We start from the raw sequence: 26,086 nt of genomic DNA, 5'->3' as shown, positions 1-26,086 counted from the left end.
GAGCTAGTATCCTTCCATGCACTTGACCTGCATCTTTTTTTTTTTTGAGGAAGATTAGCCCTGAGCTAACATCCGCTGCCAATCCTCCTTTTGCTGAGGAAGACTGGCCCTGAGCTAACATCCGTGCCCATCTTCCTCTACTTTAGATGTGAGATGCCTGCCAAGCATGGCTTTTGCCAAGTGGTGCCATGTCTGCACCTGGCATCCAAACCAGTGAACCCCGGGCCACCAAAGCAGAACGTGCGCACTTAACCACTGCGCCACTGGGCCGGCCCCTGACCTGCATCTTGTCATCGAACTCCCACGACTTCTCCTCGAGGTGGGGACTGTCGTTATGCCCATTTGACAGATAAGGAAACCAGGGCTCAGAGAGGGGCGTCACCACCCAGAGTCCCACAGCCAGTGAGGGGCAGAAGTGGACACGCGCCCTGGGCCGTCTCTGAGCCTCCCTGCTGAGCATCCCATGGTGGTGTCCCAGGGATTATGTGACACAAGCCTGCTCAGCCTGTCACCCCGACAGTAAGCACAGAATAGACTGTATTCACCCCAGGGCTGGCCATGCCTCATTCCGAAGCCTTGCCTGACCGGCAGCCACACGCAGCACCACACCGCAGACCTCCCTTTCAGCACCCCCGAGGGGGGCCACAAACCGTTTTTTTATTGCAAACATGACACACAGTCCCAGGGGCGCCTGGGAAGAGCAGGAACCAGGGGAAGCCAGGGATGAGCCCTCCCTAAACTGACTGTCCCTACTTCCCTTGTCCAGGGCAGGAGCCTGGCCCAAATGCCACCTGCAGGGGGTAGACAGGGCAGCCACGGAGGGCCCTGGAAAACGGCTGAAGAGTAGGGAAGCCAGGGCAGGGGGTCAGGTGGGTGGCCCTCCGTGCCTCAGGGGGAGTGTGAACGGAAATTCTGGGCTTTGTCCCCAACGTCCCAGCGCCCCAGCAGGCGTCCAGTGTTAGAAGGGAGAGGGCTGGGGGTCGACAAGGGGCAGAAAGAGCCTGTCGCCACTGCACAGCATTGCCAGGCAGCCAGCATCTTCCGTTGCCTCTCGTCCTGGGACGCTCAGCTCAGTGCGGTGCCTCAGCAATGGCCTTCTCCACCCGCAGGTACCAGGGCTGGATGTGGGTGTGGCGCATGAGGTCGTCGAAGGCCTCCAGGCCCTCCATCACACGCAGCACGCCATACACGGCCTGCAGGGGTGACAGCACTGTCACTGTGGCATGGCCCAGAGCGGGCGTCTAGACCTGCCCCATCTTCTGCCAGCTGGGTGTCCTGCGGCCATCACCTCCCCACTCTGAGATCTCCGGGACCCACTGAAGGGCCAGTTTGCAAACAGGTTTGCAGGTTTCACCTTCCTGGCTCCCACACCCCCTTTCTGTGCAATAACCCACCCAGGGTTTCTCCACGCTCAGGTACTGAGATGTGGGGAGAAGAGAACCCACTACCCAGCTCCAAGACCCAGACCTGGCAATCCACAAATTCCATCCTGGCTGTAGGACTGCTTCAAGGATTGGCACTGAAGCTAGGCCGGTGAGACACTGTCCCAACACTGCTGCTGGATGGAACGCTGGAGCACTGACCCAGGCCTGCCTCAGGCTGAAGCCAACTCCAAGGAGATGCTCAAGGAGAGTTTGAGCCCTGGTAACACCAGTCAGGCCCCTGGATCCAGCCGGGCCTGAAACCGACCCCTCCCCTGAACATGTCATTTATGTGAACCAAGACAGTTCCTTATAGTTGGTTTTCCTTAAGGCCCTGTCAACAGATGGAGCCAGGTGCCCCTGGGGGTGGGGGAGCTAGGAAATATAGGTATTACCCACATGTGGGCATTCTCTTCCTAGGCCCCACTGACCCCACAGAGAAGGCCCTCAGTCTGGGCACCACCACCCCCCCCCCCCCCCCCCCCGTCACTACCACACTCACCAGATCAGCCAGGTTCGGCTTTTGGCCCCCCATGAAGGGCCGGTCTTTGCCCACAGCTGCCACCCACTTGTTGGCGGCCTCATAGAGGTCCACACGCACATCGTCCTGGAGGTGGTGCCTAGGCAGGGATGGGGGAAGTCCATCAGGGGAACTCTGACCCCCGGCCCAAGTGGGGAGAGCGGGAAGGTCTGAGGGCCCTTGGTGGGGGTATCACATCTACAGAGACCTCAGTTACCATCAGCCCCAGACGGGGAAGCCATGGCCCAGGGATGATAAGAGAGAGAAACAGTGGAAGGCACCAGGCAGGACCCAGCTCTGGACCCCAAGGCCAGCCCTGCTTCCCCTGGGGTGGGGAAGGTGATCAGGAGTTCTGGGTTCAAGTCCTGATGTGGCTAATGACGGGGACTGGGGGACAGCAGGCCCCCAGGCGCACACACACACACACACACACACGTGCCATCACCTGCTCTTGAGCCGCTTGCTGATGAGGTACATGGCAGCTGCACCCATGTACTTGGCCACAGCACCCTCCACGACCCCGAACTTGCCCTCCCTGACAATGTAGTCGAAGGAGGCCAGGGCCTCGGCAGGCGTGCGGTACACGTTGGGGGAGATCAGGTGGACCAGCCAGTCGTCCGCCCACTGCCGCCACTTCATCTCCTCCCTGTGGGGGACAGCAGGCGGGCTGAGTGGGCTCCTGAGCCAGGCCCTGGGAGGTGCTGGGAGCAGACACACTGTCTAGACCGCCCAGCGTCTGGACGGGAGGCCGAGGCCTGAGCATCAGGTCCCTACGGAGGCTCAGCCCAGCCCTCGTGGTTGCCCACACTGCTCCCCCCTCACAGCTTCCTGCTCAGCCTGGTCCCCTGAGGGGAAGACCCCGCCCTCTCCACCGCCCCGGGCCAGCCCCAGCCCCACTCACGTCCTCGCCTCCTTCCCACTGTACATTCGCTGGGCCTCCTTCTCGTCCAGCATGAGCCAGTACTTGTTGCAGAACTCGGTCACCTCCTTGCCCTGGTCGTTCATGGCCTTCATGGGCGGATAGTAGGTGATGATGTCTTCCAGGGGCTGCCTTTGGGAGACATCCAGAGTCTCAGCCAACTCCTTCCTCCTCCGGGGGACTGAGCCCTCACCTCCTTAGGGGCAATAACCAACCCAGCCCGACCCACGGAAGCTTTCCACCCTCTTGCACGTGACACAGCAGGTCCTGCAGCAAGAGAGACTTGGGGCAGACACCAGGAGCACTGCCCTGACAAATGGAGTGTGCGGAGGAGAGGCAGGGGGAGTCTCAGAGTAGGACGCCCATGGTCCATTCTAGAAATCTAAGCAGCAGCCCCATCCTGCTCCCATGGAGGAACTCAGGGGAGGCCTCCCGTGGAGGCAGGAGAAGGGACAAATGCGATGCCCGCCTGGGCCTCCGGCGGGGTGGGGGGGGTCTTACCCCGACACCAGGTGGGTCTTGAGGGCGCTGATGATGACAGAGGAGTCATTCAGTTGTTGCTGGAGAAGAAGATGGTTTAGGTCAGGGCAGCTGCCTGGCAGCCGGCACGATCCCCAGGGGCTCTGAACAACACCGACACCCCGGCATCGGCGGGCACTAGGCAGGGGGAACCCGGGCACTGTTCATCCACCCCTGGGGGCTCCCCCAAAACCGAGGCCCTCCTCCTAACCCAGTCCCTGCCCTCGGGATGGCCCATCACAAGGGAGCAAGTGCAGCTCATGGGGAGGAGGCGTGGGGAGGACCCAGGGGCTGGGCCCTGGCCCACTCACCCGCCTGGCCTCCCGGGCACCGAGGGGCAGGATGGACTTCAGATCTACGTAACAGGTGCCAAGCACTGTGCCAGGCATATCTGCTGTGCCTACAACCAGGAGAGTATGGTCCTCGATTAATGAGGAAGGAAGCCCAGAGAGGCTAAATAACTGGCCCCAAGTCACACAGCCAGTGAGTAGCAGAGCCACACCTCGAACCAAGAGCACCCCGATTTCAGAAGCCAGCTTGTTAAGCTCTGTGCTCTGCCTCCCTTAGACCTGGCTGGGTTTGGTGTTGGTGGAGGAAGAGAGCCTACACTGCCTGCACATCTATCGTAAACCAGCCACTTTCCCCTCGTTCCCAGCTGACACCCAGGGAGCCCAAGCTCCTTCCAAGGCTGCAGAGCAAGGCCCCACTTGGGAGTTTCCCAAGACAATCCCGGACCTGCGGGGGCTCCCCGAGGCTCACCAAGCTGTCTCCTTCCTGGGCCAGCAGGATGGGCACCTTCCTGTAGGAGGAGAACTTGATCTCGGCCTTGCGCACGGGGTTCACCTCCACCACCCGGTAGGGCAGGGCGTGGAAGTCGAGGAAGGCACGGACCTTGCTGCAGAAGGGACACGTTTTGTACTGGTACAGGGTCAGCTGCAGGTGGCCGGTCAGGGAGAGCTGGGTGGGGAGCAGAGAAAGGGGGGCTTCTGAGGCCTGGCACCCAGACCTGCCCCCAGACCCAGGCCCTGCCCCCAAGCAGACATGTCTCAGTTGGGGAGGGGAGTCTTCTAGGATGACCCTGAGAACATCGGGAGGAATGGGGGTGGGTAGCAGGGAGAAGGGGAGACACAGGGAGGTGGGGAGTGGGCCCATGCAGTGGACAGACAGCCCAGGCTCAAGCACCCATGCGGCACACTCCCCAGAGGGGTCTGTGTAGGAGGAATTTTCTGGGCTCTGTCCAACACTGGACAGACACCTCTCCTCTCCCTCCTGTCCCAAGGGAACACCAGGCACCAACAGGTGTGCGCCCGGAGATGCAGAATAATTGTTTCAACTTGGGAGTGCCCACCCTCTCTCCCCCAAACCCAGGGACCTCTGGGGGAGGGGGCAGAGCCAGCTTTGCCAGAGTGGGGTCTACCTCAAACCTCCAGGAGGGAGGGTTGTACCAGTGCCTCCCGCCTCCCCCTGGATGCCACACCTTCCTCAGGAAAGGCCCAGGTGAGCTTGCACCCTATTCACATAGGAAAGTGGCACCTGCAGCCCACCTCCCTCCATGTTGCGGGGGGGGGGGGGGGGGGGGGGGGGGGGGGGGGGGGGGGGTAGCAGGAAGACACAGAGGATGCCACTCCCCTTCCACCCACCCTGGTCCCCTGCGGCCAGGAAAGGGACTGCAGGGGGTCGGGGGGAGGGCGGGAGCAGAGAAAGGCAATGTTGGTGCTGTGTATAAAGCATTTCAAGGGCAGCTGGGCCACCATCGGCTGGGAGGACACCTCCCTGTCCCTCCCTGTCTCCGCCCCTGGAGTCTATGGGTCATCGGTCCCATAAAAATACTAATAACAACCCTAATAAGTAAATTCCCGACCTTAGGATTTGGGGACGGTGGGAGGGGGACAACAAAATGGAAAGTGATAAACTGTGAAAGAGGCTTGCTTTCTCTTTTCTATGACCTTCAAATCTTTCCATTAAAACACTTAGAAAAACGATTTTAAGGCAAAGACAACAATTCGAGTTAGCAGACATCAGCAGCGCCCCCATTTCACAGATGAGGTCGGAGACTTAACACTGAGTCACGTGCTCAAGGTCACAGCGGACGGAGGAGGCATTCCTGACCCCGCCGGTTTCTAGAAGTCCCGACGTGCGGCGCAGACCCCAGCGCTCCGACCCGCACTCGGCCCGGCCCTGGCTCACCTGCACGGCCGAGCGCTCGGCGCGGAGGTCCTGGGCGCGCAGGTGCCACCGCGCCGTGTGGTACAGCCCCAGGGCGCCCCCCAGGGCCAGAGCCGCCGCCCCTAGGAGCCGCGAGCTCCCCTTGCGGGCGGTGGCGGCGGGCCCTCCCGCCGTCCCCGCGAAGCCGGCCCGGCCCTGCATGGGAAGTCGGGGCGGGGGGCGATGGGCCAGCCCCCAGGCCAGAGCGCGCCCGCAGGGCCACAGCGCCCGCGCAACCTGGGCCATGTTTGTTCACCGGCGCCGCGGGCGGGCGCGCGAAACGAAGACGGCCTGGGCTCGGCTCCTTTTAAAGGACCTTGGGGGGGGGGGGGGGCGGGGTGGTCTCCGGGTTGCCAGGGGCGACCGTGACGCCGAGCGGGGAGGACAGCGCTCCTGGGACTGGGCGTGCGTGCCCGGCGCCCAGCTTCCACACACCGGTCAGAGCCACAGAAACACATCGGGGATGCCTGGGAGTCGCTAAGTGCCCCGGCTTCTGAACATGTAGATATACTGGGTCTCGGTGGTGACCCGGGCCGAACGCAGGGAACTCGGCCAATAACTCGCCATGTGGCCTCTGAGCCTCAGCGTGGTCCGTAATAGATGGCTAGTAATTTCTAACCAGTCGAAACAGACAGAACCCTTGAGAGTGTCAGGGAAAGGGTCACGGCTTCGGGCCCATGAGTGTCGTGGAAACGGGCCGACCCGCCCCACTAGTGGCCGGACGTCGGCCACTCGGGCTCTTTCTGCCCTCCCGCATCGCTGCGCCGTTTCTTCGGTGGCCCGAACCATAAAAGTTTCCCTACACACAGGGGGCCTTAGAAACCACGTGTCTCAGATCTCGTCCACGCTTAGGCGCCGGTTCGCGGACCCGCAGGTCCCCAGATGCAGGATGAGGCCGGGGTGGCGGGGGGGCCGGTCCCAGGCTGCTGCTGCCCCACGCCCGGCCCGCTAGCCCTAGCTGAGGACCGAAGCCTCAACTATCTAGGCGTCTCCGCGGGCAGCCCCGGGATGGCCCCGCCCCGCTGGGCGTGGGGCGGTGCACGGGGAGGGGCGGAGATCTGAAGGCGGGACAGGTTGTGGGCGGGGAGGGGCAGAGTCTGAGGCGGGGCGGGGACAGCGCTGCTCGCGCGGGGAGGTGCGAAAGCGGGCCTTAGTGGGGGGCGGAGCCTGGCGGCGGGCGGGGGCGTGATTATGGGTGGGGGCGGAGTCTGGCTGCGGCGTGGGGCGGGGCTCTTGCGGTGGGGCGGGATGGGCGGAGCTCTGGGCCCCCAGGCTCCTGCGTTACGCTCGGGGACTGCTGTCAGCCGCACCCTTCCACCCTTTCCGCGCCGTGTTCCCTCCTCCTCCTGCACCTTCCGCCCGGCGCCGGCTCTCCGCCCGGCGCTGTTCCATCGTCCGCGGCCCTTGCGGCGCCCGAACCCGCAATGTGGGGCCCCAACCGGGACCTGGGCGTGCCGGTGGAGGCGGGCGCGGAAGGCGAGGACGACGGCTTCAGGGAGGCAGGTGACCCGGAGGGGCTCCTGGAAGCGACCTTTGCTTTCCGGGGGTTCCCTGTTGGAAAGGGGGATCGGGGCTGGGATGGGGGCGTGAAAGAGACCTCGGAGCCTCCCCCACTCTTGGGTGGGTCGCGAGCTGCAGGTGCCATCTCGGGGTTCAGGGCGAGCATTTGAGAGCGGGTCCCCAGAAACCGCAGCATTCGAGAACTATGGGAGCTGGCCTCGTTTTGCAGACGGGGAAACTGAGGCCGCTTCAGGGACACTCGCCCTGTTGGGATTTGCCCCAGCCACTTCCTTCAGCCCCTGAGGAGACGGAGGCTCCTGAGGGGGCGGGGCCTGTGGACCGCCTTGGCTCAGCACCGGGGGCTGTCTGGGTGGGCGCGCCTGCCCTGCTGAGTCGGCATCCCCGGCCCCCTTTGCTGGTGGAGGCTTGGCGACGGTGACTTGCTTACAAAGCAGCCCGTTGCCTGCACAGCACGGCGGGGGGGGGGGGGGGGGGCGCGTCGAGGGGATGGGTATTGAGAGAGAACCGTAAGCTTCCTTTTCACCTTATGAAGCCGGTTTCCCCATCCGTAAAATGGGAATAAGGATTAGTGTCTCCTATTGAGATGTGTCGGGATTAAATGGGAAAACGAATGGCAGAGGCTGGAGGCTGGAGAGGCCTGTTCCTTAGAGATCCCTATTTTTTTGCCCACCTGGCAGCTGCTCCACCCAAGCATGGGGTGATTCAGCCTTTGGCAAATATAGCAAGGAAACCCTATGACCAGCCCCTCCACCAAAATATTTGCCTCAGTCTCCCTTTGTCCTCCTGGCCAAAATTGGCAGGACATCAGGGCAGGCCCACACCTCTTGGCTTGCCATCCAGTGCTCCCGCCCTTGGTCCTACACCGCTTCTCCCTTACTTCGCTCCAACCAGGGGCCTCCTATCTGTGGCCAGCATTGACGGCAGCACTGCTTAATGCCCAGGGGACCACAGGGCTGTGGCTGAGTTGGGCAGAGCCCTAGGCCCAAATTGGAGCAAAGCCCAGAGATGGCTGTGCTCTTCCCAGTTGTGAGACATCTGGGGTAAGCGGCTGAGACCCAGGGTTCCCGTATAGGGAAGAGGATGGAGCCTCTGTCCAGGCATAGCCCAGATCCTGCCAGCCCATGAGCCCTGTTCCAGACTATAACTTCTATGACCTCCCTTTGGTATCTGACCCTGGTGGCCTCTCTCCTCCTGGACACATGCCCTTCTGTGGCTCCATGACACCACCTCTCTTTGTTTTCCTTCGGGCTCTCTGGACACGTTTCCCTGGAAACCAAGGAAAGTCTGAGAAACTGTCACAGTTTCTCAATAGGAGCCTGAAGAGACATGACAACTGGATGGGATCCTGGGACAGAAAAGGGACATTATGTGAAAACTAAGGAAATCGGCGTCATTTATGGACTTTAGTTAATAATAATGTATCAGGGGCCGGCCCCGTGGCCGAGTGGTTAGCTTCACGTGCTCTACTTCAGCATCCCAGGGTTTTGCTGGTTAGGATCCTGGGCATGGACATGGCACCACTCGTCAGGCCATGCTGAGGTGGCGTCCCACATGCCACAACTAGAAGGACCCACAACTAAAAATACACAGCTATGTCCTGGGGGGCTTTGGGGAGAAAAAGGAAAAAATAAAACCTTAAAAAAAATAAATAAATAAATAAAAAATAGTAATGTATCAATAGTGTTTCATTAATGTAACAAACGTACCATACTAATGTAGGATGTTAATAACAGAAGAAACTTGGGTGCAGGGCATATGGGGACTCTGTATAGTATTTTCACAATATTTCTGTAAATCTAAAACTATTTTAAAATTAAAAGTTTATTTTTTAAAAGCTTGTCAAATTGTGCAGGTTGAATGTGTGCAGTTTATTGCATTGTCTGGTGTTCTCTTTGTAGGGAAATTTGTCCCTAACTGATTTAATTTCTGTGATCGTTATAGGGCAACTCAGACTTCCTTTTTCTTCTTGAATCCATTTTGGTAAGTTACAATTTGCTGGAAATTTCCATTTCATTACTTATAGCATTCTCTTATCCTTTTAATGTCCATAGAATCTATAGATATATCTTTGTTTGTTTGTTTGGTGAGGAAGATTGACCCTGAGCTAATATCCATTGCCAATCTTCCTCTGTTTTTTTTCCTCCCCAAAGCCCCAGTACGTAGTTGTGTATCCTCGTTGTAAGTCCTTCTGGTTCTTCTATGTGGGATTACATTGCAGCGTGGCTTGATGAGCAGTGGGTAGGCCCACACCCAAGATCCGAACTGGCGAACCCCAGGCCACCAAAGCAGAGCACGCACACAACCACTCGGCCATGGGGCCGGCCTCTATAGATATATCTCTTTTTTATTTCTACTTCTTCTGTTATTTGTGCCTTATATCTTTCTGTCTTGAGAAATTTTTCCAAATTTCTATCTATGTTATTAGTCTTTTCTAAGAGTCAACATTTTTTTTTCTTTTTTCAGGAAAAGATTTGCCCTGAGCTAACATCTGTTGCCAATCGTCCTCTTTTTTTCCCTTTTCTCCTCCCCAAAGCTGCAGTGTATGGTTGTATATCCTAGTTGTAAGCTCTAGTTCTTCAATGTGAGCCACCCCCACAGCATGGCAACTGACAGGTGAGTGGTGTGGTTCCACGACCAGGAAACAAGCCTGGGCTGCCAAAGCAGTGAGAGCGCCAAACTTCAACCACTAGGCCATCAGGGCCGGCTCCCGAGTCAACTTTTGGCTTTGATGTTCCTATGGTAGCTTTCTATTTCATTAATTTCTGCATTTAACTTCATTTTCTCCTTCCATTTTCTTTGGGTTTTTTGTGTAGTTTCCTTTCTAAATTCTTGCTTTGGACACTTCTTCATGACTTTGCAGCCCTTCTCAATCTGAACTCACACTTAAGGCTATGTGAGCCTCTTGTGTCTTGTGAGCCCGGCAGGGCAGTTGAGTCAGTTTCATGCTAGATCAGTGGTCTGGTGGATGAGGGGGCCGTTCAGGGTGCCCAGATTGCTGTACAGCCAGGACTTCTTTCGTACGGATCCTCTCCAAGGTCCACTGGGCCCCCAGGAAGACCAGGCCCCCCTGCCTTCCCGTGCAGAGTGGCAGCCTCCTGGGCAGCCTACCCCTCTGCTGTCCAGCAGGGGCTGATGCAACCCATCTCTTGCCTTTTGGCTTTTTGTGGCAATAGTCTGACTCCAGTCCACAAGCTCCAAGGTCAGAAGTCAGCTCCCCACCTTCCCCAGGGATTCTCTAAAATGGCCACTGGCGGGGAGGTGGGCAAAGCAGCTCCCTCCCTCCGCTGCTCCTCGTGGGTATAATTAATAGAAGGAGAGGCTTGTGGTTGGGGGGGGAAGGACCCTGCAGTCCATGACTACCAGGCAAAGGGACAATAGTCACAAAGGGACTTGAGTCTGGGGTCCTCCGGGATATACCAGGTCTGGGGGACCTCCTGTTTCCCACCACTCCTAATACAGCACACACTCAGAGGGAGCACTTGGGAGCCTGTATGAACCCTTAGCCACACAGGTGACAGGAAGAGGAGGAGACAGTGGCAAAAGGACAAGGCTCCCACACTCCAGCCTCAGCACCCACCGGGGCACCCAGGACCCCTGCCTGGGACAGCTGAGCCCTGAAGGTCCTCAGCCCAGGATGCTAGGGGCTCTCTGAGCAGCCTGGCCGCAGCTGCCTGCACAGGCCGGCCCACCCAGGGCCCGGGGCCCCTCCTGAGATGAACCCGAGTCCCTTTGTGAGCAGGCCTGGGGTGTGGGGAGGAGATCAATGTGCCAAGGTGACTGTGGTAAGCTAAAAAATGGCTCCCCAAAAGAAATTCGTGTCCTAATTCCTGGAACCTGTAAATGTAACTATATTTGGAAAAAGAGTCTTTGCAGCTATGATTAAGTTCAAAATTTTTTTCTCTATTACTGCTTTTTAAAATTTCATAATAGTTAATGTCCTAATGTTCGATTTTTAAGGGGGACAAATTAAATGCATGCATTACTCTCTTCAAAAGCAAACAGAACAAGCTATCTTTTTCTTGGTATGGTCCAGATTTTTTTCTTTTCTTGGAGATTCGCAATGTTCTCCTTCCTGATTCGTAAGACAGCACAGAGTGCCTTCTGTTTTCAAATTTGTAAGAGAAGAATAAAATTATTTTCACAGCTCACCAATATTTTAACAGTAGAAGACAGGAGTTCTCAACCAATGTTGGGCCTTTCCCTTCTTTTCCTTCTCCTTTCTGTCTTCCTTCTTTGCCTCCTCATTATTATTATTATTATTAACTTATTATTTCACCTTTTTAATAAGTTGGGATTTTGACATGAGGAGATCGTCCTGGATTATCTGGGTGGGCCAGAAATGTCAGCACAAGTGTGCTGGGAAGAGCGAGGTGGAGGGAGATTACACACGGAGGAGACGCGATGTGCAGGTGGAGGCAGACTGGAGTGCTGGGGCCGCAAGCCAACGAGTGCCAGCAGCCCCCACCAGCAGGAAGAGGCAGGGAACAGTTTTCTAGAGCCTCCAGAGGGAGTGTGGCCCTGTCCACACCTTGACTTTAGCACAGTGGAGTTCTGATTCTGGACTTCTGGCCTTTGGCATGTGTGGTTTTAAGCCAATAAATTTGTGGTAATTTGTTACAGTTTTGATGATTTGGGAAGTTCTCAGCCTATCCAGACTGCAGAAGATGCCACAAGTAGGAAATTCACTTTTAGGAGAACATGCTCTGGGGAGAAGTCCCAGGGTGTGGCTGGGTAGGGGACCTATGATGTGGGGAAGAGGAGGCCCAAGACAAGGGTCTCCACGGGGGTGGGGAGAGGTGGCCCAGGACAAGGAGACCCAGAATACCATAGACTAGGTGGCTTATAAACAACAGAAATTTAATTCTTACGGTTCTAGAGTCTGGGAAGTCCAAGATGAAGGTATTGGCAGATTTGGTGTCTGGCGAGACTCGTTTCCTGGTTCAGAGATGGCTGTCTTCTCGCTGTGACTGCACATGGTGGGAAGGGCAAGGGAGCTTTCTGGGGGGGGGGGGTGTCTCTCTTTCTCTCTCTTTTTTTTTGTGTGTGTGTGAGGAAGATTGGCCCTGAGCTAACATCGGTGTCAATCTTCCTCCATTTTTGTATGTGGGATGCCACCACAGCATGGCTTGATGAGCGTCCAGGTTGGAAACCCGCAAACCCCAGGCCACCAAAGTGGAGCATGCAAACTTAACCACTATGCCACCAGGCCAGCTCCTGGGGTCTCTTTTATAAGGGCACTAATCCTATTCATGAGGGCTGCACCCTTATGACCTAATCACCCCAAGGGCCCCACCTAATGCCATTGCATTGGGGGTTAGGATTTCAACATATGAATTTGGGGGGGGACACAAACATTCAGTTCTTAACAGTGTCCCAGGACAGGGGGATGCAGGGGTGTGGGTAGAGACTGAGGAGTCATGGGTCACTCCAATCCAGGCAGATCCAGGCTGGTTCCTAGAGAGGGGCACTTGTGGCTGCACTGACCCTGGGGGAGGCTGGCGCCCACCCGAGGGGCTCTGGGCCCAGAGGGAGCGCTCAGACCTGTGCTCTGCGTCCTCTGCCTGTCCATCACACCTCTGCAGAGGCTGCCCACTCCTAAGAGGTGATTCTGAGAGTCATGAGAAGGGGGAAGAGAGAGGTCCTTCCTCCAGCCCAAGGTCCCCAGAAACTCAAAACTTCCCCCTAGACCCCCAAACTTGTCCCCCTGAGATTGGGCTACAGAGGGACAGTGGCCAGGCCAAGGCCAAGGTGGGTGTTCTCTGCTCCCTGCACCACTCTCCACGGCCCCTTGCCCCACTCTCCACTGGCCTGGGTCGGACCCTTCTTATGAAGGTGAACACGCTCTCCCTTTGGAGTCTGACCTTGCCCTCACTGCCTGTCACAGTCCTGCTCATGACTGCCCTCACCCGGATGGGGACTTAGCCACAGACCTCGCCCCATCTGAAATAAACACGGTGTCGTGGAGCTGAGCTGAGACCCCAGCCACTGGGATGAATGGGGAGGGGCAGAAGGGCCATAGCTCGGTCGGGCCCCAGCCCCCACCCCCTAAGCACCCAGGGAGGACCCAGGAGGAGCCTGAGCACCTCTCAGACATTTGTTCTCATTTAACCCTTCCAGCACCACTCCCCCACCCCCTAGGCTGGGCGCTCCCCTGGCATATCCTGGGCTCTCAGGCCACAAATGAGAAGGACCCTTTCTGGGGAGCCAGGTCCGTCCTCTCACTCAATCCACCTTCAATGTGTCCAGCAGAGGCCCAGTCAAGGGCCTGGGAGCAGGGAGTATGGGGATGACCCAGGAGTGGTCGGGGTGGAAAAGCCCCTTTCCTGGGGTGCCAGAGGCTGCAGTCCAGGCAGGAGGGGTGCAGTGCTGAGAGGAGCATGTCTTGTCCAGTGCCAAGGCCAGCCCAGGCAGAAGCCTATGACAAAAGTGCCCCCTGCCCAGCTCCACAGGAGCCCAGCGTCCACTACAGATCCTGCTCTGAGCAGTGGCCTCCACTCCCCTGCCCTCTTGTGGCCATCATGGGCCCTCTCACCCACATGGGAGTCCAGGCGCCAGAGTGGAAGGCAGGAGCACCCAGCCAAGGGCCACACTGGGCAACTCACAGGAGGACCAGAACCAGATGGCAGCCCTGGGCCCAGACCTCATGCTGCCTCCTGCCCGGTGGACCCTGAGGACCTCCCCAGAGGAAGGAACCCAGTGGGCACATTGTGAGGGTGTCAGGAGGGGCTGCCTTGCAGAGCTTTTCCACAGGCAGGGCCCCTGTCAGGTGGAAAGGACAGGAGCCGGGGGATCCTCCACTGAGCCCTGGAATGAGAGGTGGGAGGTGGGGTTGGGAAGCTGCTTCCAGAAACTGGACACTCAAGCTAAGGCCCTAGGGCAGCAGGAACCTCCCATTGAACAGTCCTTCTGTTACTGAGCAATCTGAGCTGATTAATCACAACGAGTTAGAGATCGAGAAAGGAAGGTTTTACCCAATTAGCTGGCACAATCGGAAGATGGCAGACTAATGTCTCAAAAACATCCTAAAGAATTACAGAATCTTGGGGCAGTTATAGCGGGAAAACGGGCAATAAGGAGGGGGTTTAGAAATGTCGGCCTTCAGGCGTGAAGGACTCCAGGGTCCCTCACTGTTCTGTTCTTCTGCCAGGGATGATGAATATCCTACAGGTGATCCTTCTTCCTGGAGGCCTTCTTATTCCTTGGGAAAATTTGTTAAGGTTTCTCAGGAACAGGGGGCTGGCCCCATGGCCGAGTGGTTAAGTTCGAGCGCTCCGCTGCAGGCGGCCCAGTGTTTTGTTGGTTCGAATCCTGGGCGCAGACATGGCACTGCTCGTCAAACCACACTGAGGCAGCATCCCACATGCCACAGCTAGAAGGACCCACAACGAAGAATATACAACTATGTACCGGGGGGCTTTGGGGAGAAAAAGGAAAAAAATAAAATCTTTAAAAAAAAAAAGATTTCTCAGGAACAAAGCTCTCAGGGCAGCTCAACAAGTGGATGTGCACAGGATCAGGGCCAGAAAATTACGAAAGCGTGTAGGAATTTACAGTGATTACATTTTAACTAGGAAAGGGCCCTTTAGCGTAACAAGATGGCCTCGCTTCTGTTCACTTACACTTCCTCCTGGATGTTTGGACCTGCAGTAGCCAAGGAAGGCCCATCTGCAGACACGAAGAGTTCCTGCGGCTGTGACGGGCCCCCTGGGGGCATCGTGACTGTAGGCTCCTCCCAGGCGTGACCCTGGCTCCAAGAAGCCTAGTCACCCTCTGGGGGGACCTCCTGCCCAGCCCTTCAAGCAGGGGAGAGAGGGTTGTTTTTGCCCTGGCCATCCGAGGCTGGGCTGAACACTGCTCACAGGCTTCCAGAAACCTGTCCAGGAGGTTAGGCTGCATTCCTGAGGTGCAGGAACTGTCAGAGAACATTATGCTGCCTTCCTGAGTTGATTAGACCAGGGCTGGAGCCCGGGCCGCTCCGTGGGAGGACAGGCCACTGCGGTACCTGAGAGCCTCTCCTCTTGGGCACATGGAGGGGCGAGAGCCACCTGCCAGAGACAGTGTTGGGGGTCTGGAGCAGCCAGAGTTCTCTTGGCTTCTTGCCATAGAGAAACCCAAGTGTGGATGGTTTTTAAGTTCCTGCCATTGCTAAAGAGACCCAGGGCAGGACTTGGAACGCTCTGTTCTGGCGTCTCCCAGGAGGGGCTTGGCCTCAAGGCTTCTGTGTGGCTTCTTGCGGCCTCACTCAGGACATCTGAGTTCCTGGAGGGAGAGGGAAGGTCAGTAGGGGTGGCCCTGCAGGACCAGCCTAGAGGCCACAGCAGAAGCCAAGAAAGGGGCTGAGAGGAGACTGGTGAGTGCTTGGTGTGCCCCTCACGGTGCCACATGTGCAGTGCAGACCGTTCTGAGAGCCCCGGGGCCCAGGGACTGTCCCCAGCTGGGCAGTATGAACCCAAGAGTCCCCTTTTTGGCCAGGGGCTCAGGCCCAGTGGGAACTGGGAGGGCAAAGAGTGGGGCCTCCAGGGTCCTGTCCACCCTGGAGCTCTTGGAGTTGGCCTGAGTCTCAACAGGTCTATACCACGGTCCTCACTCAACCCTCCTAGTGCTGAGTTTCGCCGCTTGGGTGAGGCTGGTATGCACCTTAAGCTGACCTTCCCCCCGAGGCCCTGCTCGACCCTGAAGACAGTGGGCAGAGCTTTTCACCTGTATCCCCAGCCCAGCCTACTGGACCTCCCTTCCGAGGGCAGAATGCAGCGAGCATCCCCAGCTGATCCCCTGCCCTCCATCCCCAGCCAGCCCAACACCCGCCTCTTATTGGCTGAGGCAGTCTGACCTCTGCTCCAGCCATGGCCATGACCATCCTCAGCTGGGTGGGCCAGGAGAGAAGGCGGGAGGCAGCCAGGTAAGGAAGGGGCGATGAGATGGCCATCACCATGTATCAGCTGAGACCAAGATCACACAGAGATGAGGACAGAGAGACAGAGACAAGGCCAGAGGGTCTGAGACAGGCCTGGAGCCAGCGCAGGGAGAAGAATGGGCCCTGTGTGGGTTTGGTCAGAAACTCAGCAGTGACCTCATGTAGAAACACTCTGTGCATGTGCACGTGGACTCTGCGTGTGCATGGCCTCGAAGAATCTGCAGGGCTGCTCTCTTCATAGAAGGGGAAACTGATGGGGCTGTGGGTGGGCAGAGATTTGAGAGTACCTAGAGGGGCCAGGATTCAAAGTGGGGTCCCTGGGCTGGGCTGTCACCCCTCCTGCACCTGGCCCTGGTTTTCATATGCTGCAGACCAGGCCCTGACCCCCCTCCCCAATTCATACCAGGAGAGCATTGGCCACTCTACCACCTGACATTCAGAGTCTAGAATATTCCATCCAGTGGCTCCTTGGTGATCCAGTACACTGCCCCTTTCCTACTTAAAATTCTTCAGGGCTCCGTCCATCGGTCTCCCCACATCCAACGGTCACCACAGACCTGAGGATACCCTTTTAAGGTCAAAGAGAGGGGCAAAGGTGGAGCCCCTGGGGCTGTGAGCGGGGATGAGAGGGGTGGGAGGTGGCCACTCGCACCTCCAGAGGGTGTGCGGGCTTTGGTGGCAACATCCTTCCCCCAAAGCAGCTTTGCTCACCTCTACTTCCTGCCCTTTCATCACCCAGAGGGGCAGGCAGGGCAGGGCCTGAGGGGACAGGGGGCCTGCGGGGGCCTCTCCGGCCTTGGGGAGGCTGAGGCTGCACCCTCCCCGCCAGCTCAGGACCCCCTCCAAAGCCCCCTCTCTCACACCCGCCACCCCAGAGCCCAGGCCGGGGGAGCCAGTCTCCTGCAACAGATGGGCAGAGCCACTGAGGTCCTGTCAGTCTCCTCTGAGGCCAGCGAACCCTCAGTTTAGCCTCAGGTCAGGTGTCCAGACAGCCTTGGCCCTCATGGTGACATCTGGGAGACACTGCACAGGGGCTGGGGCCCACTACTGCCTCCTAAGGACCACCAAGCCCCCAGTTAGGAAACTGCTTTTCTCCACAACAGAGCTAGGATTGGCCATGGCAGGGACAATTCCAGGGGCCCAGGCCTGAGCCACTGGGCTGCACGGCGCAAGGCTGTGCCAGGAGACATGGATGATCTCAATGACCTCTCAAGGACGAGGCTGAGTCCTTGTGCTCCCTGTGACCCAGAGCACCTGGTGTCCAGAGCAGCCTGGTGGAGAGCCCACCTTCAGGCCCCCAGCCTGCCTCATCCTGCGCAGGTGCATGCCCTGCATCATCCCCCCGCCGGGATGGAGCTGGGACTGCAGCCTTGGCATTCTGCTTTGCCAAGCAGCCACATGTGCTGCTCCAGTGCCCAGCTTGGGGTCTCTGTCCACTGGCCACAGGACAGGTCAAGTCCCTTAGGGGTCAGTTGCAGTCTGCTCTTACAAATGGCGCATGGAGGAGGGGAGGGGTCAATTCTCAGGTCAGCCTCTCAGAGGGTCTTACCCTGTGCCAGGGCCAGAGTCTGGGCTCCACAAGCTCAGGGCACATACTCTGTCCTTCCCTGTTGGGCATGTCCACTCTCAGCGGCTCCACCCTTCCCTGTCCCTTCCGAGAACCAGGAAACAACACACAGTCTGTTGTGGTGAGGCATTCCCTGCTTACATCAGGTGCAGGAAGGGGGGCCTCCATGCACAGACCCCGCGCCAGGCTTGGGCTGAGCAGGGGCTCCTGGAGGTCAGAGGACAGCTCCTCCACATCTGGGACCACTGCCCACATATGAGGCCAACCAGAGCGAAGGGAAGGGCCACAGGGAGTGTGTGGAGGGACCCCTTGTCTGTGCCAGAGGTGAGGAGCTCAGGTATTGTCGCTCCCAACCCCCTTGGCCTTCCTGCCCATCCACCTTGCACAATCCTGACCAGCGGGGAAAGAGGCAGAAATCTTGCCAAGTGTTTCAGCAGGAGTTGCTGGCAATTGCCTCACCCTTCCTGGATGTGGCAAAGGATGAATCACTCCATCCTGGGGTGGGCCAGCCACAGGTGGACCATAAATAAGGTCCTCCAGGCCAGGCTCCTCACTCTCCTCCTCCTCCTCCAGCAGCTCCCGGAGTGCCAGCTTCCTTGGCCCCGAAATCATGGCCCTAGGTCTCCTGTGGCTAGGCTTCACCCTGCTCGGGGCCCTGCAGACCCAGGCCCGGGACCCTGCCCCAAAGCTGATCCCGGCCCCACCTCTGGACAGGGTCCCACTGCAGCCCGACTTCAAGGATGACCAGGTGAGGGGCCTGGAGGGAGAGCTGCAGAGAGAGCCCGGGGAAGAAGGCAAGCAGAGCGGAAGAGAGCCGAAGCGTCTTAGGAACCGTGTTAGGGCAGGAGACCCAGGCCCAGGCTTCAGCTCAATGTGCCCTTCTGGAAGCCATGTCCCATGCCCCCATCTCACCCTGACCTTGCTAACAAGAGGGTCACCTGAGCAGACCTTCCCAGGCCCATACTCTCTTTAACCCCCACAGTCTTTGCAAGGTGGGAACACCTTCAGTCCCTCTGCATGGTGAGGAAACTGAAGCTCAGAAAGGCCAGCTGGTTACTTGCCCAGGGTCACCCCATCCCTGCAAAACTCAGGGCTCCCTCCTGGCCTGGTGGCCTCCAGATCCTGCTGGCTTCATCAATGCAGGCCCAGCTCGGGTCTGAGTGCCCAGTCCCCAGGGGCCCAGTGCCCCTAGGCCCTGCTGCCTAGTTAGACGGGCTCCTGGTTCCAGGCTGGGCTGCCCAGAGGTGCCTTCAGGGATGGAGCTGTAGGGGGGCCCTGGGGCCATTCCCGGGCTCTGCCTGCCATCAGCCCCCCTGCAGTTCCAGGGGAAGTGGTATGTCGTGGGTGTGGCCGGGAATGCATTCAAGAAAGAAGAACAAGGCCAGTTTACGATGTACACCACCACCTACGAGCTGAAGGAAGACCACAGCTACAACGTCACCTCCATCCTGCTCAGGTGACAGCCACTGCCTCCTTGGGGAACATGGGGACCTGGGGGTCTGTCCATGGGGCCGAGGCGCAGACTGATGTCGCAGCCAAGAAGTGACCGAAGCTAAGAGACAGGCATTGGTCCTACTGCTCAGTGCTGGATTCGCATATTTGTCCCTTCTTTCCTTCTTGATTAGATCAGCATTTATCGGTCACTGCAGCGCAGACACACAGATGGCAGTGGGGATGGACAGTTATTGGGAAACAAGATGGAGAGAGCAGGGGTGTCCCGCTGTGGGAGGAGGGTCACTGGATGCAGCCTGGAACCCCACCCAGGCTTCATCCAGGGCTTCTAAGGGGGTGGCCTCCAGGCTGGACCTTGAAGGAGCCAACCTGCCTCAGGAGGAGGCATGAGGCAGTCACGGCAGGGGCTGGTGGACCCCTTCAGGAAGCAGCAAGCCATTGTGTGGCTGCCTTGAGCAAGAGCCGATGAGCAGCCTGGAAGGGGGCAGGTGCCATGCTGGCGGGGGCCTCAGGCACCAGCCCCAAAGGAATTTGGTGAGGAGCAGGTCCGAGCAGGAGAGGAATGGTGGGGTGCCAGGGATCACGTAGCTCCTGTGGGTTTCTGGCTCTGGCACCTGGGGACATCGGGACAGAAGCATTTGTGGTGCAAGGAGCAGAAGGAGGGGAGTTTGGGAGGTCAGGGGACAGGGTGGGACTCAGGCAAGAGGTCGGGTTGGCCCAAGAGCTAGGGGTGTCCTTGGCGTGGAGAAGACTGGAACCTCACAGGGTGAATCCCCCGGGGGAGGCCACAGAGAGGGATAAATGCCTGGGGAACATGGTGGGAGCGACAGTACGACAGTACGTAGGGAAGGCCCCCGCGGGGAGACAGCCCTGAAGAGGGAAGGACAGTAGGTGCTGAAGGGAGGGTCTAAGCAGGGTCATGTGGCCCAGGGCAGACCGGGCAGGGACAGCCAGAGATAGGCTCAGAGGGGAGGACCCAGGTCCGTCTAAGCTGGGTGGGGTGGGGCCCCCTGCTGTGGTGGGGGCTGGGCTGTCATGGGCTGGCTAGATCAGAGGCATCAGAATCTTAGCCCCTTCAGCTACAGCCCTGGCCCCACCTCGTCCAGCCCAGGCAGTCCAAGCCTGTGTCCTCTCCCCTCTCACCCACCCATCTCTCACTCTCCCAGGGACCAGAACTGTGACCACTGGATCAGAACTTTCATCCCAAGTTCCCAGCCCGGCCAGTTCAACTTGGGTGACATTAAACGTGAGTCCTCAGTGAGGTGGGCCCCGGGGTAAGGGCTTGGGGGAGTGGAGTCCTCTTAGAAGGGGCACAGACCCCCCTGCCCCTCCACATAGGTGCTGTCCGGCGGGGGGAAGCCCATGCAGACAAGTGGGGGGCGGGGCAGGAAGAAAGGATCAGCTCCCGGCCAAGGTGGGCTGACCACTCACCGTCGCCCCACAGGTTACTTTGGAGTGCAGAGCTATATCGTGCGCGTGGCGGACACCGACTACAACCAGTTTGCCATCGTGTTCTTCAGGAAGGTTTACAAAAACCAGGAGTACTTCAAGACCACTCTCTATAGTGGGTTCTCACCCACCCCCTCAGGGACCCGGCTCCTGGTCACTAGAGGGGAGGAGAGGACCATCCCCACCCATCCCCCAAGGTCCTCTCCAGCACCAGCTCTGCTCTGAGCCCCTGGGAGGCCAGGGAGAGAGGTCCCTGGGTGAGGAGGGGTTGTGAGGCCTCATTCACACATTCAACAATATTTATGGAGTGTTCACTGGCCACTCACTGGCTGTCTTGGTCACAGGGAGGACCAAGGAGCTGACCCCTGAACTGAGGGAGAAATTCATCAGCTTCGCGAAATCCCTGGGCCTCACCGATGATCATATCATCTTCCCGGTCCCTATTGGTAAGGGCCAGTTGGGGAGAGGAGAAGGGGATGTGGGGACTGTCCAGGTCTGGTGCTGCACCACCAGGGAAAGGGGAGAGGAGGCACAGTCCCCTGCTCCAGTCACTGGAGCCCCCTGGGAGCCACTTTGGGTTCAGGAAGACTCTGCCTTACCCAAGGGTCTGTGGGGCCCCCAGGGATCTCTGCCCCAAGTATTCTTCCCTGACAGGCCACCTGGGCCTGCCCAGATGAGAATTTTAGGCCCAGGTTCAAGTTTCCCCTGCCTCATTGCCCAGGGCCACCTCCCGCTATGCCCCAGGTCCTGCTGTCCCAGGCTACTCCCTCCTCACACTCCCAGGCCCACTTGTCCCCGGCTTGGCCTGGGGCTTGCTCACCACTGACTTGGGAGGTGCTCTTGTCTGAAGGTGGCCTGGCCTGGGCAGGGGGCTCCAGCCAGGCCACTCAGAAAGCTAGTGAGCTCCCCAAGGCTGAAGGGCTGCTAGGGCTCGGTGGGTAGATGGGCAGGAGGCCTGGGTACCCGAGCAAGCATCTGGGCCTCACTTGCCTCCTCCGGAGAATGCGTGTTCCCCAGGTCCACTTGTCCTCAGCCCTTTCTCCCAATCCGCTGCCCCCATTGTCCACCCCTCTGCTGCCCCATCTCTGAAGGGAACCCCCAGATCTGCTGCTGCTGGGCCAGACTGGGGCAGCCCAGGGGCAGTACAGGGGCAGTACAGGGGCCCTGGTGGTCAGGGATCACACACACACAGACATACACACACACACCCCTGCCCATTCCGACCGACTCTCTCCTCTACAGATCAATGCATCGATGAAGAGTGAGCGCGCAGTGAGTACAGCTCGGGGGGCTAGTGGGAGCTGGGGTGCAGCGGGGCAGGGTCTCGGGCCTGCCTTTGCTCCCCACCAAGCTTGCTGCCATCTTGATTTCCTTGTCTCCCTCTCAGGTGCCTTCTGTCTCTCTGCCCCCGTCACCCTCATGTCAGCCCCTGTCCAGGGCACTGCCTCAGCTGCCCCAACCAGCCCGGACACCAGTGAGAGAGCCAAGGGACCCTTCCCGAAGCGCAGCCCACCAGCTGCTCCCCAGGCCACCCTACTGATGGAGCCCCTCCTTTCCTGCTAAATAAACACAAGCCCCCAGCCCCCCAGTCTGTGCTCCTTGACCCCTGGGCCATCTGGGAGGAGGATGGGTGAAGGGTGGGTTCACATTAGCATTGCTCCCAGGGACTGAGGTCCCAGTGAGGGATGGAGGCTGCAGAACTAGAGTCCAGCTTTCACTGAACACTTCCTGGCTCCCAACCCTGGGCCCACCTCCATGTCCCTGCCTTCAAGGGGTATCCAATCCAGTGGAAACAGTGATGGGGCCACACCTCATGCCCATGCTCTGCTGCCTGCAACAGTCCTGTAGCAGAGGCCCACCCAGGGCCAGGGAGCTGGAGGGGCCTGGGAAGGCTGAGGTGCTGTCACCTCTGATCACCCTGTGGATGCTGGAAGATGGCAGCCAGTGTGGGAAGGGTGCACAGTGGTGGGGCGGAGGCATGCCCAGCTTGAGGCTGTGCCAGGCAGAAAGGGTCCCCAGAGGTGGTTCCCTGCCCCTCTGCTGGCCCCTGTGGGCCCAGTGCTCACCCTCCTGGCCCCACTGGTGGGTGGCAGTGTCCATGCTGACCCCATTCAGAGTGCTGTCCCTTACCCATGCCTCCTCTCCATCATGACCGCTGATCACCAGGGGCAGGGCCGGGGGAGGCAAGGAGGGGAATATGCTGCCAGGAATCCAGATTCCGGAAGATTCGAGGGCTTGAGGCCTGCACCCACTGCTTAGCTGTCAGGGTCAGGGGCCTGATAAGCCCTGTCTACCCGCAGGCCACAGCTGCAGCTCCTGCATCACACACAGGAACTCCCTCCGTGGCCTCTTCTCCCCCTGCAAGGTCAGAGGCCAGAGGAGGCGGGGTTCTGAAGAAACCTAGGCTTCTGTGCTCCGCAGACTTGTACACCTACCCACTGGCTGAGGGGGTGGGGAGACACTGGAGCTGTGAGCAGTCCTAGCCTGAGCCCCCAGGGAGCAGGACAGGCCTGAGACCCAGGCCCACCAGATGCTGCCGCAGCCTCAGAAGTCTGAAGCAGACTCCAGGAAGAGACCAGCTTGCTGCAGCCTGGGCTGAGTGAGGGATGGGAGCCATACCTGAGCTCAGACAGGCCCACACTGAGAAGAGCACCAAGGGGGCCACTAGCCAGAGCCCCTGAGCTGGCCGAGAGTGGGGGAAGCTGAACCCAGCACGCCTGGCCCTTGGGCTCTACTTCAGGCAGCAGATGCAGGTTCTTTGCCTTGGCCCACGCAACACAGCTTCCCATCACCACCTGGGCCTGCCAGGCCTTCCGGGGTCAAATCCTTAGGGCACAAATGGGGCTCTGTGTTTCCTCCCAGGGTCACTGGGTTTATTAGTTGTCTATGGCTGCTATAAGAAATTACCACAGGGGCCAGCCCGGTGGCACAGTGGTTAAGTTTGCATGTTCCGCTTCGGCAGCCCGGGGTTTGCTGGTTTAGATCCCGGGTGCGGACATGGCAACCACTTGGCACGCCATGCTGTGGTAGACATCCCATGTATAAAGTAGAGGAAGATGGGCACAGATGTTAGCTCAGGGCCAGTCTTCCTCAGCAAAAAGAGGAGGATTGGCAGCAGTTAGCACAGGGCTAATCTTCCTCAAAAAAAAAAAAAAAAAAAGAAAGAAAGAAAGAAAAAGAAATTACCACAAACTAGCAGCTTAAAACAACATATATTTCTTGTCTTACAGTCCTGGAGACCAGAAGAGGAAAATCAGTTTCCCTGGGCTGAAATCAAAGTGTTGGCTGGGCTACGCTTCCCCCTGGGGACTCCAAGGGGAACCCACTTCTCTGCCATTTCCAGCTTTTAGAGCTGCCTTCCTTGCATCCCTTAGCTTGTGGTCCTTTCCACCTTCTTCAAAGAGCACAGCAGCGTAGCATCTCCAAACCTCTCTCTCCGCGGAGGTCCTCACACGGCCTTCCCTCTTATGTCCATGGTCAGATCTCCCTCCGTCTCCCCCTTATAACTTGTGATTCCGTTTAGGGCCCACCTGGATAATCGAGGATAATCTTTCCAGCTCAAATCATAATGCAATCACATCTGAAAAGACCCTTTTTCCAAATAAAGTACCGTCCACAGATTCCAAGAATCAGGACCCGGATCTCTGGGGACGATTATTCAGCCCACGCCCCCGGGCTTAGAGAGAAATGATGGCAGAGCTTGTGAGTTGGGGAATGAGAGGTGAACAGGGACCCCACAGGCAAGGCAGTACCAAGGCACACCCCCACCCCCATCGGGGCTGGCTGGGGAGGGGGTTGTTTTATCCTGTGGTCTGGTGTGTGGGCCTTGACACCAGAGTGGGGTGGGCAGGGTGCAGGTTAGCTCTGGCCTCTGTGAGTGGAGAAGGGGCCAGCCAGGTAAGGGGCCTCTGCCATCTCGCCTGCTCCCCCAGCCCCAGCTCCCTCACTCCCCCGGCTCCCTGCCCTCACATGGGCATCCACATGGGGGATGAAGCTTTGGCTTCATCTGCCCTCTGCTCTCCTCTCCTTCCTGCTTCCCTCTGCCCACACCACTACCCCAAGCCCCAGGCCCCTGCTCGGGCTCCAGGAGAATGGCCACTTCTCCATTCCCGGAGAATGGCTCCTTGAATGCTGCAGGTGGGGCTGGTCCTGCAGGGGGCCTTGCAGGGTCCAGCAGACCCTACCCACTTCTCCATGGAGTCTGACTTCTAACAGGACAAGGTGAGGGACTCTGATCCCCACGATGGGATGGGAGCCCCTGATGGGGGAGGGGGCACTCTCTGAGGCTAGGTTGCCTCCCTGGGAAAGGGGGGGCTGAGCAGGGGCAGCACCTGGCAGAGGTGTGAGCAGGAGTGAGAGAGAAGGAGGGCTGGGCGCTGCCTTTGGCTGATCAGTGAGAGGCCCTCTCTGGGGACCATAGCATTTCACCAACCAAGACAGCAGAGCCCCATGTCCGCTGACAAGCACAGAAGCACCTGTGTCTGTGTGTAGCACACCAGTGTGCAGAGACATGTCAGAAACACAGGTCAGGGGTCGGCCGGGTGGCGCAGAGGTTAAGTTCGCACGTTCCGCTTCAGCAGCCCTGCGTTGGTCGGTTCAGATTCCAGGTGCAGACATGGCACGGCATGGGAAGCCATGCTGTGGTAGGCGTCCCACATGTAAAAAGTAGAGGAAGATGGGCACGGATGTGAGCTCAGGGCCAGTCTTCCTCAGCAAAAAGAGGAGGATTGGCAGCAGATGTTAGCTCAGGGCTAATTTTCCTCAAAAAAAAAAAAAAGAAAGAAACACAGGTCACATGTGTGGATGTGCCAATGCAATTCAAACACATTTATCACTATAAGCACAGGGCACCCCCCCAAAAAAAACACAGGCACACATTTTGCTCTCAGATGTGAAATCACATCTGGGATCACAGGACCCCACTCTGTGTATGAGCCCACAGACAAAGGGATAAATACTCAGACTCCCGGGCACACCGGGATGAGCAACAGACCCTCAGAGAGTCATACAGGTTCCCAGAAACATGCCCAGGCGCACACAGACACACACACCACACAGACACCCAGGTGGAAACACACACGACACAGACACTGCAAGTGGATGCGAACCCTCACTCATGGAGGTTGCACAGAGATGCGAGATGCACACGTCCGCCCAGCTGCCCCCAGGCACACTTTCAGCACCCTCCCTTCCCAGCTGGTAAAAGGGGTGGAGGATGGTGGCAGCTGGGCCCAGCTTATCCCAAAGCCTTCCCTGACGGGCAGCCACAGACGGTGACTCTCAAGGAGGCTGTGAACGGAAATTTTCCCCATATTGGTGAGGGGAGGCGGGGGGGGGGGGGGGGGGGGGGTGGAGGCCGGGGGGGTTTGTCTTAGAAACCACGCGTTTCAGATTTCGCCCACGCGGAGGCGCCGGCTTGAGGGCCCTCAGATCCCCAGCGGCAGGATGGGGCAGAGTGGGGACCCTCTCGCCCTAGCTGAGGGCCAGAGCCTCAGCAACTGGGGCTCTCAGCCGGCAGCCCCGGGACGGCCCCGCCCCGAGGCCAGGGGAGGAGCCGGGCTCGCGCGCACGTGGGGGTGGGCGGAGTTAGACTTGAGGC

General features: G+C 58.5%; 2 protein-coding genes across 21 annotated transcripts; one reads left to right on the top strand and one right to left on the bottom strand.

Moving 5' to 3' along the window:
• Positions 1–617: 617 nt before the first annotated feature.
• PTGES2 (prostaglandin E synthase 2) lies at positions 618–5,871 on the bottom strand. Of its 3 annotated transcripts, XM_070518681.1 has the most exons (8): positions 5,567–5,832; positions 4,139–4,336; positions 3,691–3,779; positions 3,362–3,420; positions 2,843–2,992; positions 2,387–2,587; positions 1,924–2,041; positions 618–1,193 (listed from the first exon to the last, which is right to left on the bottom strand). In XM_070518681.1, the coding sequence occupies exons 3-8, from the start codon at positions 3,766–3,768 to the stop codon at positions 1,071–1,073; spliced, it is 729 nt and encodes a 242-aa protein (XP_070374782.1). In that variant the 5' UTR covers positions 3,769–3,779; positions 4,139–4,336; positions 5,567–5,832; the 3' UTR covers positions 618–1,070. The 3 variants fall into 3 exon arrangements, with proteins under 3 accessions (XP_070374782.1, XP_044634619.2, XP_014718785.3); XM_044778684.2 differs by lacking the exon at positions 3,691–3,779 and having other exon boundaries at positions 618–1,216; positions 5,567–5,871; XM_014863299.3 differs by lacking the exon at positions 3,691–3,779 and having other exon boundaries at positions 5,567–5,870.
• Positions 5,872–6,830: 959 nt separating this feature from the next.
• On the top strand, positions 6,831–22,070 carry LCN2 (lipocalin 2). 18 transcript variants are annotated; one of them, XM_070518673.1, is made up of 10 exons: positions 6,856–7,087; positions 9,047–9,085; positions 9,639–9,718; positions 18,163–18,334; positions 18,906–19,042; positions 20,205–20,284; positions 20,483–20,602; positions 20,832–20,933; positions 21,730–21,759; positions 21,875–22,070. In XM_070518673.1, the coding sequence occupies exons 3-9, from the start codon at positions 9,705–9,707 to the stop codon at positions 21,750–21,752; spliced, it is 648 nt and encodes a 215-aa protein (XP_070374774.1). In that variant the 5' UTR covers positions 6,856–7,087; positions 9,047–9,085; positions 9,639–9,704; the 3' UTR covers positions 21,753–21,759; positions 21,875–22,070. The 18 variants fall into 18 exon arrangements, with proteins under 18 accessions (XP_044634618.2, XP_070374771.1, XP_044634616.1 ...); XM_070518671.1 differs by having other exon boundaries at positions 6,910–7,087; positions 9,569–9,718; XM_070518674.1 differs by having other exon boundaries at positions 6,942–7,083.
• The last annotated feature ends 4,016 nt before the right edge of the window (positions 22,071–26,086 follow it).

Source organism: Equus asinus, chromosome 10 (genome assembly GCF_041296235.1).
Source record: "Equus asinus isolate D_3611 breed Donkey chromosome 10, EquAss-T2T_v2, whole genome shotgun sequence".
Taxonomy (NCBI): Eukaryota; Metazoa; Chordata; class Mammalia; order Perissodactyla; family Equidae; genus Equus; species Equus asinus.
The sequence above is the reverse complement of the archived record's forward strand: the minus strand, read 5'-3'. Positions and strand labels throughout refer to the sequence as shown.

Bases quoted from the DNA above. Each gene is read 5' to 3' on its own strand.
- LCN2 (XM_044778683.2), top strand. From the start codon at position 6,833: ATGGGCGGAGCTCTGGGCCCCCAGGCTCCTGCGTTACGCTCGGGGACT. The intron at 7,084-18,162 runs GCAGGTGACCCG...CTCCTCCAGCAG, and splicing joins AGGACGACGGCTTCAGGGAG to CTCCCGGAGTGCCAGCTTCC. The intron at 20,934-21,729 runs GTAAGGGCCAGT...TCTCCTCTACAG, and splicing joins CATCTTCCCGGTCCCTATTG to ATCAATGCATCGATGAAGAG.
- PTGES2 (XM_014863299.3), bottom strand. From the start codon at position 5,830: ATGGCCCAGGTTGCGCGGGCGCTGTGGCCCTGCGGGCGCGCTCTGGCC. The intron at 2,993-3,361 runs GTAAGACCCCCC...TGTCTCCCAAAG, and splicing joins AAGACCCACCTGGTGTCGGG to GCAGCCCCTGGAAGACATCA. The intron at 1,194-1,923 runs GTGAGTGTGGTA...TCACCCCTGCAG, and splicing joins AGCCGAACCTGGCTGATCTG to GCCGTGTATGGCGTGCTGCG.